Raw genomic sequence first — 14,526 nt, 5'->3', positions numbered from 1 at the left:
CTCATCCCTCTTCTTCCTCCATGTCTCTTCTCTTACGTCAGCTCTCTTCGTCCACGGTGCCTCCCTTACTTACAGTCCTCTGGGTCCATTGCTCTTCCTCTTCCTTCATTTCTGTCCTTGTCCCTGCTCTTTTTTTTTTATTCCTCCCGCTCTCTGATCCTGGGACTCTTTCCCTGTTTAATCTTCTCCTGTGTGCCTCCTCTCTCCTTCGCTGCTCCTCTTCCTCTTTGTCTGCCTTGTGTTTTTATACTCCTGTCTTCTTGTCCGTGTTGCTCCTCTTCCTCCTGTACTTGCCTGTCACTCATAATCCTTGCCCATCTTCCTTGTCCTGTCCTTCTCCCCCGATGTCCCTTCTGTCCCTGCTGTGTGCCCTCGTCTCGTCCGCTCACCCCCCTCGACTGACCCATTCCCACCCAGCCCCGCGCTCATTCCAGTAAAGTGTAAATCTCAACCCGTCATTCCTGTTGAGCCACTCTTAGAAATCCCAAATTATTTCGGGGTTAGTCATTTCAGAAATGCCTTAATGGCCCCTCTGGGACCGAGCACAGCTTGTCCCGATGACGACATGCGCTTGGTGACAGTTGATGCAAATATTTCCCCTGCAATTCCACCCTTGGCTTTTCTTTCTGTTTTTTTTTTTGTTTCTGTCTTTAAGCTCCCCACAAGATTTCGCACAATGGTGTCGGGCGATACGGCTGATTTAAATGAAACGGCCGAGCTGCGCTCCAACGCCTCAGCCCTGTGGCCCCCTTCAAGGTCCCCACACTTGAATAGGCCACCTCGCCACTCCCAGGTCTGTCCTTTGGCTCAGTCCGCTATTCACTGGCACAATTCCCTCCATTCAGGCCCGCCGTGATGGATGTGACAAGACTCTCAATGGCGTCTCCCATTGTCACCGAACACTGATCCCTGCACAGGGCGGCTCACACCGCTCGCTTTTTCTTGCCAGATTTGAAAATGGAATCAATTGGAGACTCCCCCCATCCCCCCACTAGAGGAATGTAACGGACAACGCGGATTTGATTCCAGTGTCACGTCTCCCGGGACATCCTGGAACTCACGCGGCTGACCGGCCGTCCTCAGGGGTGAGTGCTGCAGCTGAATCAGAGCGGCGGCCATTGGAATCAGGCAGGCGGCCAAGCGCGAGTGCGTTCAGCCATGGAGGACAATCGGAAAAACACGAGGAGTGAGCGAGTGGGCACAGCGGTGACGGGCAAACATTCATAAATCGATGAAACAAAAATAAACTGCCACCCACCCATGGGCTTTCTAACCCACTTATCCAGTCTAAGGCCCGGCCTGGTGCTGTCGGGCACAAGACCTGGAACTGGCAAAAATAAAGCCGGTAGAAATGAAAGGTGGTCTTGTCCTAAAGTCGCTTAATCCAGTTTGGGGTCATGAGTAGAACAGGGGGTGGGTGAATATGGGCTACTCTAGAACCAGAGGGGGCACAGCAGGGAAAAACCCTGGGTGGGCACCAACCTAAAGGCAACAGAAATGAAAAGCACTACATACAATAGAAAGACAGATATGAAAAGGCACAATGTAATGGCGAAAATGACAAGCCACATCTATGAAACAGACAGAGCTAGAAAAGGCACTATATTAAAAAAAAAAAAGAAAGATAAAAATCAAAGGTGCTATATGAGAGAGAAAGAGAAATAAAGAGGGAGAGAGAGGGAGCGAGAGAGAGAGAGAGAGAGATGGAAAAGCACTTAATAAAATAATAAAGAAGACATTAAATATAATAGATACTGTATAAATATGAAATGTGGTACACTAAATGGAGAGCTAAATATGAAATAAACAGAAAGAAGGCAGAAATCCATCCATCCTCTTCCGCTTATCCGAGGTCGGGTCGCGGGGGCAGCAGCTTAAGCAGAGAGGCCCAGACTTCCCTCTCCCCGGCCACTTCTTCCAGCTCTTCCGGGAGAATCCCAAGGCGTTCCCAGGCCAGCCGGGAGACATAGTCATGAAAAGAACTAAATGTAGTAAACAAAAAGGGTTCTACATACTATACATAGATAGATAGAAGTGAAAGGCACTATATAATAGATAGATAGATAGATAGATGTGAAAGGCACTATATAATAGATAGATAGATAGAGTGAAAGGCACTATATAATAGATAGATAGATAGAGTGAAAGGCACTATATAATAGAAAGATAGATAGAAGTGAAAGTCACTATATAATAGTGTTTATATAATCCTGTTTCCCACTATTAAACCATCATGTTTGCCCGTTTACATTGTTCTTGTTCAGGACTAAAAACCCGTATCACTGATTTGGCAGACATACTCAAGCATATGGCCGCCTGTCCCCAAAACACTTTCCATGTTGTATGGAACTTTTTACAGTAGACAGATAGAGGCACAATATAAAAGTAAAGAGGACTTCATATGCAATAGAAATCTAAATATGAAATGCAGTACATTAATAGACATAACGAGGACAGACAGAAATGAAGTACGGTATACATTATCTATACAAGGTGCTCTCTACAGCAGAGAGGTGAAACACACTAAATTGACGTAAAGAAGATATTTAAAATGGAAGGCAGCATAGTGTATATAAAGGTATTAGAGCTGACAATCAACTTCCCCAGTAGATGTATGGATATGAAAGCACTGTATGACGGCTAGAAATGAAAGTGCTGTCTACGTATAAAAGGTCTTACAAATAATACAAGTGCACATAATGTACTTTATGAAAATAGATAGAAATAAAAAGTGGTATATGATGGACAGATTGATTTTTAAAATTCCTCAATCCAATTTGGGAATGAGGGGGCTGTCATGGAAGCAGTGAGCAAAAGGCAAGAAGAAACCACAGGTGGGGTGCCAGTATAGAGACGACAGATAGAAGTGATTTTGCATATTAATGAAACATAAATAGATAGAGAAGAAAGGCGCTATATAGGGGTACATGGACATGAGAGATACGTGTGTGTGTGTGTGTGTGTGTGTGTATGCGCAGTCCTCAGCTGTTCATAAGATTTTCTGGAAGCAGCTTATTTAACTAAATTTTGTGTTTAGGACATTGTGAGCCCCCAAGTGGTTATCCAACACGTGGATTTTGCGAAGTGGGCACATCAACATTTTCCTTTTTCTTGGACCTTCTCATATTGCTCAGCATCTGCTTAGTGTTGGTCCCCAGAAGTCTCCGTTCTCCATAAAACAATTTCCTTTTCTTTCTCGGCCCCCACTACAGACACCATGGAGTTCATTTCAAATGCTTATGTTGGATGGAGAACTCCTTGGAAGCTTCTCAAGGTTTCCGCTGGAGTCTCACAGCTCTCTCCCTTTAGTCACCACTAGGTGTCGCTAAGCACACGATTGGTGAATTCTGCTGAATGAACTCAAATCGATTTGTAGACCTCAGCGAGGTCCCCACGTGGCCTCCTCTGCTTACACTAAAGAGCTTTTACTCTACGAGTCTGTCGTGGTAGGTCACATTTTACAGCCCCATCATGCACCTGGCTGCTTTGTCTCTTTTGTAGTACGACGATGAGAACAACACAGAGTACTGCGTGTGGGGTCTCACTGGCACCACCTACAGTCTCAACATGATGTTCTTCGACTTCTTCTCAACGACTTTCATAATCCAGCCTTATGCTTTGTTTGCCTTTTTTGATGGATTCTGCGCATTTCTTAGATGTTGTGTCAACATAAACCCCTAAGTCCCGGTCACTACTTCCTGTCACTAAACTGCATTTTCCAAGAGTTCCTCCAAATCACCCACAGGACTTCAGGCCTCATCACCTCCTGTGTCATCTGTGAACATCACAAAGATGGACCCCCGAGGGTAGCTACCCAGCTGACAAACTTTTGCAGGACACCTCTGATGTTCTGCCTTTCAGCTGATCTTTTCTCTTGTGACATTCTAGAAGTTTCTCTCCATTTTCCTGGTCCTGGTGCCCCCTTTCTGAGTGCCATCTCTCCAGGCTGCACTTTTCAAAGCTCATTCACCAGCCCACACGTTCACGCTGGCGCCTGTCTGGGGGCACAGCAAAGAGACGGCGTGTGTTTGGGGCACCTTTTCTCAAACACCAGGGTGCTTTACTGGGGCCTCCCTGATCTCACGTGTTTCTGCCCCACATTTCTGGTCTGATGCCACTGCCTTCCAAATGTCCACTTGTCCAGCAGGATTTCAGTGACCTCAAGTTCAGCTTGGATGCCGTCTTCATCGCCCGCCTGCCGGTGTTTATTTCTCTTTCACACATCTTATGAATTTAGTCTTGATGCAAACCTTAAACTACCTGATAACCAAAAAATAAGGTGCATAAGTAGACCAAGAGATAAACCAGACCCTCCACCAGGGGCACCGGTAATAGAAACTTACTTCAAATTAAAACAAAAAATATATCAGCAGTTCAGAAAGACGCCTGCAGTTTGAAATGCTGCTTATTGAACGTTCGCTCTCTTGGCAGTAAAGCTGTTTTGGTAAATGATATGAAGTACAAAACCTGATCTGTGTCTTCTCACTGAAGCCTGGCTTAGTAAACGTGACACTAGCTGAGGCGTCACTAGATGGTTACTTGTTCCTTCATCAGTCCAGAGATTCTGAGAGATCGAGGAGGAGGCCTTGGAATAATTCATTGTAACAAAATGCAAATCACGTCTAAAAATCCCGGCTGAAGACTCGCGACTTCAGTTTAGCACACCCTGACTAGAGCTGCTGATTAACTGCGCGGACTGTCATTAGCTCTAAAACAGAAGTAATATGATCTACCTTCTCATTGGTTACTCACCCTCACCTATTCTGTTTCTCTTCTTGGTACCCAAAATGTGCCACTCGGTGCCACTGCCCACCTGCCTCTCTAAGGTCAAGTCATCTCTGATGGAGGATCGCAGGAATCATTGGGCAGAGGGGTCCTGTCATTGGATTGGCTGACTCAGCTATGGATTGGCCAATAGGGGGAGGCAGCTTGATGGCCAAGGTCTCCAGGACTCGTATTATGGGATGTCATCTCCTGTTGAATTCTGCTCTGTACTTGTCGTATTTCTATTGTACTATTGTATTGTATTGAGGAGGACTTGAGGGGTCTCTCTTTGAATCGCCTTTCCAGAGGTTTCTTCCATTTTTGTTATTGGGAATTTTTCCTGGTCTTCTTAGAGAGTCAAGGCTGGGGGGGCTGTGAAACGACAGGGCCTGTTAAAGCCCATTGCGGCCCTCCTTGTGTGATTCTGGGCTCTACAACAATGCATTGAATTGTATTGTATTGTATTGTATTGTAACATGGAGTTATTTTCCTTCTCAGATAGTGAAATCTGTTCCAGCTGACGTTGATCCGTGGCCTTTCATGTCACAACCTGAACGCTGAGCACACCTGCCTGTGGCCCGAGTGCCTGGAAGATGGCGGGCGAGTTCAAACAAGATGGAGCTGGGGGCTTTCGCTTGGTCTCTGAAGCGTCTAGAAAGAGGCAGAGTGACACAGATGTGGCTGAGCAAAGGGACGAGGGACAAAAAGGAAGGCTAAAGTGGAGCAGAATTAAAAAGCCAAGCAAAGGAATGGGCACGGAGATGTGGGCACGGAGATGTGGGCGCAGCGAGGGCTTCACTTTACTGTTGAGTCTTCAGAGAAGAAGAAGAAAAAAGAAGAAAAATGAACAAACAAGTTCAATAAAACAAAGGCAGAGGACGGCAAGACCACAGCAAAAGGGGTGAAACCAACCAGTGACCATCAGAGCAATGAGGGTATAAACTACTGGGCAGAGGGCATCAGGAATTACAACGGGCCATTGGTAAAAACTGCAGGCCAGACGATCACCATAAAAATAACCAGAAGAGATGATAAATAGAAAAGGATATAAGTAAAAAATATTAAATTAATGGCATAAGATACATTACGAGCCCCTGCTGTACCCATAAATACAGCAGGCCCCCCCTACACTTAAGAGGTCTGAGAGCAACAAGAACAAAAACAAGCACAAGAGCCCCTGTGTCAATGGCGGTCACCCAGTGGCGATGACAAGACCACCAGCAAGAGGCTCAAAACGTAACCCTGAAACAAACGGACCCCTCAACAGCAACACACAGCAGGACAACAACAGGCCATTAGAAGCACCAGCCCTACTAGAAGGATGCAAATACACAAATGATGATGAAGAAGAAGAAGACGACGACAGCTCTTACAGGAATGAGAACAGCACGATGGACCGCTGGCATGAATGGCGTCTCAGCTTTGAAGGACCCCATTCCCTTACCTGGCCAGAAGCACAGCATGATGGGAGGTCGGAGTCAAGGCGATCCTGATTTCTGCCAGGAGGGGGGTATGCTATGCCAGCATGGAAAGGTGAATGGATGGACGGACATCCCAAAGGGGTTGGATAGAAACCTTTTACCCGGCCGGGTGAGACCACCTTCTAAGACTGTATGCTCCATCAATGTGCTGGGTGGCTGCTGTGCCCACACACACACACACACACACACACACACACACTGGCAGGCTGTTTTGGGACCTGTAGTTCCACGTGGGTGCCACTAGGACGCACTGCTGGAAATGGCCGTCCCTCCTTTGTGGGTCTTCCGACTGACCCAGAACTGCTTCCTACGTGTAGAATTCTGACATCCGAAGTCACCTCACATCGTTCAGGGAGTCGGAGTCGGGAGGAAGAGGAGGAGGATAAAAAAAAAAAGTACAGGAAAAGAAGGAATTGTGACTGTGACCGTGTTAATTGGATGAAGGACCCTGCACCGGGCATTTGGATTAATAAAGATGTTGTTTTGAACCCGAGACGGCTGGAGGGCAATTGTGTGTGAGGTTTGGTGGTTCAGCAGCGCCCCTCGTGGCCACAACAGAATCAAACCCACACAAAAAAAAGGGTACAAATAGACACTACGCTCCCCTACACTATTGATACAAGTCCTTACAATAATGACAATGGAACCAAAAAATGACAAAAAGCACACACGTGACAACAGAAGACAAACACGATAAAAACTGTGAACACAAATGACAGGCCCGTATATAAAGAAATGGTAAAATAAGAAGAGGGGACAAGCAGAGCAAAGACAAAGGCAGCTCATACAATCTTACCAGTAACAGAGCCCAACGTGAACGGCAGCGACTATGGGCCCTCATAACAATAATAATAACTACAAAAATGAGAAAAACACACAAACAAGAACAAAGACAGCGCCTACAGTAATGAGAACAGTAACAGAGCCCCTCATAAATGATAGCAATAGTGACGAGGCCCATTCATTGTAACAATGGCAGGCCCTTATAATATCAAAAACTGTGACCCTACCAGTCAATGCAAATAACAGGAATGATAACCGGACCCCCTCGGTACCCAGAATGATGACAGGCCTCATTATAACGATAATAACGAACCCTCCAAATTGATACAAATACATAATCGATAGCGACGACAGCGCTTACAGTAATGAGAACAGTAACAGAGCCCCTCATAAATGATAGCAATAGTGACGAGGCCCATTCATTGTAACACCACCAGGCTCTTCTAATAAAGAAAATGGGGCCAAAAACAAACACACACACACACACACACAATTAAGAACGAGAAGAGAGCGCTTATAATAATGAACACAATAAGATGACAAGATACCAAGAGTGCAGAGGCCCACAACGAGAGCAGGCCCTTCAAATAACAGGCCTGTCACAGATTATAGGTGGTGTCTTCAAGATCGAGAACAATGACAGGCCCGTATAACAACAATGGGCCGATATCAAAAAAAAGAGAAAGAGAAAAGCACACAAACAAGAAGAGCAGATGAGCACATTAAGAACAGGCCCACCACGAACAAGAAGAGGAGCCCACAGAATCGAACAAACAAACAAACAATTAAAATAACACAAGTCAACACGACAGGAGACTCCTACAGTATCGACAGCACAGACTCTCACGAGGACCCCCGCCCTAACAGTAACAGGACCCTATCGGAGCCATCGTGACCTTTCTTAGAGTAACAATTAAAATAACAATAAGCCGACGATATCGATAAGATAATCGACAGCACAGGCTGTCACAACAGTGATAAACTTAATTAACAGCCCACAATAATAAAGGATATAAATAACAGCCCCCTACGGTCTCGATAATGAGAGGCCTGTTATAATGACAATAACAAAATGTTGAAAATGCAATGCGAGTAACAGCATACTAGAACATCGATAACAAAGACTGTGACTTTTAAAAGTTATTGTAAGAGTTCAACTCTCAAAAAGAACAATTCAAATAACAGGCCCACCCCTAGCGATAACAGGGTGGTCTCTTTCAAAAAAACAATTAAAATGAGTTGATTCGACATGAACAATAAGAGGGTCCAACAGTAGCACAGGCTCCCTCAAGGACAATAAAATTAACATACACCCCCAAATAACAGATAAACATAAGAGACCCCTACAGTATCGGAGACGAGAAGCCCTTATGATAATGGGCCCAAATATAACAGCAAACTAGAATATGGCTAACAAAGTCAGACCCTTACAAAAATAGGAAAAGTGACCGACTGCCCACCATAAACGATACGAGGAGCCCACAGAATGAGTAACGACAGACCAACACGATAAAGAGAGGCTCTGACAAGGACAATGAGATGAACAACCCCCATAACAATCACTCGCCCTGGTGACACATGAAGTCCCCGGCCTGTGTGGATGTTGACACAAGCCGATCTCAAACGACCGTTTTCAGAATAACGATTGAAGTAACACAAGCGGGCAATATTGATAAGAAGGATTCTACAACTATGTTATCGCCGGCTTTTACACGGATGATAAACATAACTCACCCCTAAAACAATAAAAGCAGACCCTTATAATAAAGAATAAAAAATAAAAAAAAAAACACGCAGCGCAGTATCAGTAACAATAGCTGGCCTCTAAAAAAAAAAAAACATTAAATGAACCGGCGACAGCAACAACATTAACGATAAGAGGATGCTGCGACACTTCAAACCGAGTGATAAAAACAAAGAAGTTTGATAACTGGCTCTTAATAACAATAACAATAAAAACGACAGAGTCCCACTAAAATGATAAAAAGACCCCTACACTAATGACAACACCACCCGGCAGCATTGATGCCAATAGCAGACCAATGGAATAAAAATAAAAATATGACCTCATAGGAAGAAAAATTGTCTCCCATAAAAGCACTAAAAATAAGCGATGACCCTACAATTAGGAGGGGGTATTAGAATAATAAATCACGTTCCTTCCTATAATGATCTCTAGCGATGAGAGCCCCCTGCCACAAGGAGAACTTCACCAGTGTTAGCAGTAACGACAGCGTTTAGGGTGAAGACGACGGCTGCTGGTGGAGATGACAAACGGCACAATACAGAAGACCCCTGGGTCACTCCCACAGGTTCACCCTGATGCTCTTCCACTGATGGACACAGAACTCAATGGAACTGAAGGAGACCCCTGGTCTGCTGGTGAACTGATGACCCTGCCATGTGTGGCTGCCATGACGAGTGTGTCCTGTGATGGCCCGGCCCCCTGACCCGACTTTGTGGAGTTTCAGTAGGAATTTTGTCTCACCTTCCAAAACGTGTCCAGCATTAATGATGGGGGGACACCCAGTCAGGACAATATGACAGAGTGGTGTCCCATCCAGGACCGCCTGGGGCACGCATTCATTACCTTTGTAATTCTAACAGAGAACAGCGGGCTACTGCTTGGCGAGTCCTCATCGGTGGACCCCCAGTTTCACACAGGACTGGACCATCCAAACTGAGGAGCACAAGAACGCCTGCCAGAGGCTCCAATGCCAAAGGCTGCAAACAAAGCTGTCTTTGCTGCTGCTGGCGTCAACGAGGGGGGCTTTGATTTTTTCGCTGCACGCAGAAAATTCTTCTGAGGACTTAGAGGGGCAGCAGGCCGACTCCAGTGTTTACATTCCAGGATTTCGGCTCTGGAGGTAAAACAGCCAACAGCTGACAGGCCTTAACAGCGCACACTCTGACCCGCCATTCACTTGAGCTCCGGCATTAAACACAGACGGACGGACAGACGGGACATGCGCAGTAATCTCAGCCCACGGCTCACAGTGGGGGCTGCACTCCCATGATGCCAATCATGCAGTAGAAGGACGTCTCTTCTTTTTCTGCTTATTTTTTACCTCTAAGGCAGGAGTATTCAATGCCAATGGTGAGCCCCCAGCCCCATTTAAATCCGTGATTCACCAGTGCTGAGGGCATCAGCGGGGCCCACTGCTTGGCGTTGTGGCCTCAGTGCCCAAGGTCCCAAGTTCAGTTTTCAGCCTGGCCACATCCTGTGACAAGATTTCACATTCAACAGTTATCCTGATACTGTCCCAAAATGCAATTGGTGACTCCACATTAAGGCTGCATGTGGATTTTGTACTTCTAGCTCTTCCAAAGATGCAATTCCGGGAAAAATGACAGAATTCAAATTCACCCTGCTGTCCAATTCTGTCCTACAGATGCGATTCCTGGCTAAGTGGCATCTCCAAATTGGTCCTCTGTGAATAAGTAAACGTCTGCTGCCACTTGTCACGTGTGGGTCCAGCTCACTTGGACGTTCCAGGACTATTCTAGAAGAATATCCCACGGATGCCCACAAAGGAGGATGTGACTCCAATACTTGTAAGAATAAATTCAATACGTGCATTATCAGCACCTACTGTGCCCAGCCTTAAATGGCCTTCCCAAATCAGATAAAACATATAAAACACCACAAGCAATGCATCATTGCCATCATGGCACAGGCTGTGGGTGAACACTGTGATGCCATTCAAGATGAGGCTTAGGAGTCGCTCACTATGAAGCTGGCCTAATTAACCCTCCACCCCAATGGAGGGCCTTCACCATCTCGTATTGCATCCCCACTGGCATCCCTCAGCTTTGTGAGTATCACTTTTGTCCAACAGATGGCACATAACTGTCCAAACAGCCAAGGGTCACATCAGAGAAATGAAGAATCGATTGTAATACTAAAAGGCAGGCAGTGTGGCCCCCTTGTGGTGAAGCCTGGGCACTGCTTCAGACCCACGTGAGTCACTCACTGGCTCATACTGTGTATACTCGATTGGCAAGGGAATTGGTGAAATCAAAAAAACAAGGCAAACTAACACTAACCCTGGCACAAGTTATAGAAAAAGTTCTAAAAAGAAAATAAATAGCCTTAAAAAGAGAAAACATTTATTGGCCAGAGGCTTAAAATTCATTTGGGAGGAAAACCAAAGAAAAGACTCCAAACTCCACAGGAACAGCAAGAAGGGCAGAGGCTTCAAAACCAGTGCTGACCATTGAACAACCAATGGATTAAAACAAGAAGTCAAAAAAATGAGACGACCAACACTACCAACCACTCGTCCAAACTCTGTAGCGGTGCCAGCCCCCGTTTACTGGGAGGCCAGTACGGCACACTAGCGCATTCTGCAGATGCCCGTCCACCTAACCGTCAGTCTTAGAGAGAGCTTGAAAGAACATGCAGACTCCAAACGGACCAGAATGGGATTTGAACCCAGGACTCTGCAACGCTGCCCACAAGTAGGAGGATGCGAGTGTAACACTCTTATGAAGATGGGCACCGATATAAAAGCGGACATAAGGGCTTGTGGCGAGCCCCGAGGCGCTGCACTCGTTTAAACATCACGTGGCACCACGTTTAGCACCGCCGAATGATTCTGGACAGGGTTGAACGAGACTCGCGCTCTCTGAGCTCCTCGCCCTCCCTGCTCTCCAAAGCTCCGACTTGCCCTTCCCAGAATTCTTCTGGCAGGAGCGGCCAACAGAGGAGAGCAAAGGTGTGTGATCAATCAGCGGGACGTCTTATCAGCCAGGAGGCCAGGCCAGGAGAGGCTGCAGGAATGCAATTGTCTGGGAAGGCTTTTCCCCCCCAAAATCACTCAAATGGCCATCAAGAGCTCCGTCCACATTCGTGATTCACTGGCGTCTCCACATTAAAAATGCACGAGTCAGTCAGCGTCCAATTACTCACAAAAATTAATTTTTAATATTCTCCAGATGCTCTTCGGCGAGATGATATAATTAGTGTGCGAAATGTTTAATACGACTGAGAGTACGAGATATCAGTTAACGTTGAGAAAAATACAAATCGACACATCTGCCGGGCCAAGAATAGGACAGCTGGCAAGTCGGCACTTTTAAATTAAAAAACACGAGTATTTGGCAAAAAATTAAATAAATAAATACATAAATAAACAAAAGTACCGCAAAAGGTGACAATAAATAAATCAGTAAAACCAACTTGAAAATTGAGTATAAAAATGAATGCAAGGAGATTTTGTTGCTTATTTTGTTTAATTATTTCTTCATTTATTTAATTTCGGTGACATACTTTCATCAAAGTTGAGAGGGCAAGACGTACTGAGTACGGCACTTGGATTGGCAAATCGTCGGTAGAGCAGATGGAATCCTTTACAGCAAAGATTTCAGATGTTTCAGTTTTCTGAGTTCATGGAAATTCTGGGCGACATTCTGCAGTTGTGTCCACCGCGCACAGTCACAACGTTCAGCAGGCACCCGAGGCGCAGGACTCCCACACCAAAGAAAAGCAAAAACGTCCACTCTGCGGTTCTACATGTGCTAAAGTCGATCCACGATCTCGGCCGTGGAATATGCCACTCCTGGTGCCATCAGTCCTGCCACTACACGGATGACGATGGATGATGTCACAGCACGCTCAGCTGATAAATGTCTACCCGGTGCCATCAGTCCTGTCACTACTCATTACGGCGACTGTAGAGTCAGAGTTGTAAAAGGCTCTCTGGCTCCACTTTAAGTTCAAGTTTATTGTCACATGTATACTGTATGTCACAAAGGAGACAAGGGGCATAAGAAGGCACTCAGTAAAGCTGCAATACGCCTTGTCACTTCCGAGGACAGAGAATTCGAGAGAAGTGCACAAGTGGACAGGCATACGTCTCTTCTAACGCCACCAATCCTAATGCCACGGCCCACAGAAGACTTTCCCAAGTACACAGGAGCAGAGAGGAGAACCCAAGAGGAGTCCAGTGCCAGTATCACAGAGGATGGCAGGAGAGCACTGGAGCAAAGGGCCACTCATACAGTAGACGAGCAGACACTAATCTCCAGGTGCCAGCAATCCACTCACCACTGAGGATAGGCAACCAGCCCACAGCGGGTGAAACAGAAGACTCACTGACCGCCATCAATCCCAATGCCACACACACACAACAGGCAAGTCTCCCTCCCTATCCAGCAGCAGAACTCTGGAGCTCAGCCGATTTCCACTCCAGTGACATGTCACACATGTGACCTACCTGTAAGAGGGACACATTGCTGAGGTTCAGTCTGAAGAGGTAGTTCCTGAAAGGAGAAAAGACACACACACAATAAATTTGTTATCCATGACAACCCGCCATCACCTTCTAAATGCTGCTCTGCCACCTAAGATCTCACAGGGCAGAGCCAACATCCTCCAAGTGTACTTTCTAACCTTGTCCACCTTGGCATTTCCGCAGCAGACTGGCCTGGAGGACGCTTTGGAGCCCGGCTGCAGTAAGGGTGCCATTCAGATGAGGTTTTCAAAGCGGACACCACGTGAAGATGAGTGCCGTCTGCCTGGAGAGGCCCGAGGTGGTGGCGAGGATATGAATGAGAGTCTTCATTCACCTTACTTAGGCTGTCGAGCCGTTCCCTGTTAACAACCTCAAAGTTTGGAACGACTCACTAAGTGAGCCGTCATGTAGACGGTGAAACATCGGCCTGCCATTTATTAATCACCGAGACTGCACGGGCGAGAAGTCAGAGCACCACAATAAATTTAGGCGTAATGAGGGAGATGTCACCGGGCTCGTGCCATGCATGCCGCGTCTCTAATGATATGGGATGTCACCTCGGCTCCGACTCATCACTATCTAAAACTGAAATACCCAACACCCCCCGTTAATCCACAGGATTCATCATGCCAGTGTGGTGCACATGCTGGGCTCTACAAAATGAAGATGGGTTAGCCAATCTAAACCGATGCCAAGGTCTGCGATCATCGATTCCTGAGGAATTGCATTTACGACACATGCTTGAGACTTACCTGGCTCCCACGATCAGCTGATTCCTGGCGATGTCCAGCGCTAATTGGGAGAAATCCTGAACGCCAGCATATGAGAAGTTGGAAACCCAAGGCTTTAATGCTGTGGGGACAAAGAGGAAGGCAGTTAGAGGATTGTGGGCAAAGTACACAAGGCACAGATCTGTACACAGAGGTGGGTGTGCGTCCAGTTCCAGCTCTCCTCTGTTATAACTGCCAAAAAAACAAAGGGGTGAGGCCACAAAACAAATCTCACCCGACCCTACGGAAAACAGGAGGCTTCAGGCCAGACTGGGGCTTCGAAATTCAACACAATAGCAAAAGAGTCCCGTATCCCTTGAAATGACCGTGTAAACTCCGGCAGGGCCACAGATTCTAATTAAGAAAGGCCATTTATTAACAAAAATGAACAAAATACACCAAAGGGGTTTAATGACCAAAAACCAAAGAAAATTCACGCAAACGAAATCCCAGTAAGCACAATCTGGAAGAGTATCGATAATCGAGAGAGCT

At 46.2% G+C, this 14,526-nt stretch overlaps 1 protein-coding gene across 2 annotated transcripts in view; it reads right to left on the bottom strand.

Annotated features, from left to right (window-relative positions):
• sema5ba (sema domain, seven thrombospondin repeats (type 1 and type 1-like), transmembrane domain (TM) and short cytoplasmic domain, (semaphorin) 5Ba) overlaps positions 1 to 14,526 on the bottom strand; it is a 147,977-nt gene that overhangs the window by 41,097 nt on the left and 92,354 nt on the right. For both annotated transcript variants that reach the window (XM_039755222.1, XM_039755220.1), the window contains exons 3-4: positions 14,017 to 14,116; positions 13,247 to 13,292 (exon numbers count right to left, since the gene is read on the bottom strand). In XM_039755222.1, coding sequence (XP_039611156.1) covers positions 13,247 to 13,292; positions 14,017 to 14,116 — 146 coding nt within the window. The remainder of the gene's footprint in view (positions 1 to 13,246; positions 13,293 to 14,016; positions 14,117 to 14,526) is intronic.

Source organism: Polypterus senegalus, chromosome 6 (genome assembly GCF_016835505.1).
Source record: "Polypterus senegalus isolate Bchr_013 chromosome 6, ASM1683550v1, whole genome shotgun sequence".
NCBI lineage: Eukaryota > Metazoa > Chordata > Cladistia > Polypteriformes > Polypteridae > Polypterus > Polypterus senegalus.
The sequence above is the reverse complement of the archived record's forward strand: the minus strand, read 5'-3'. Positions and strand labels throughout refer to the sequence as shown.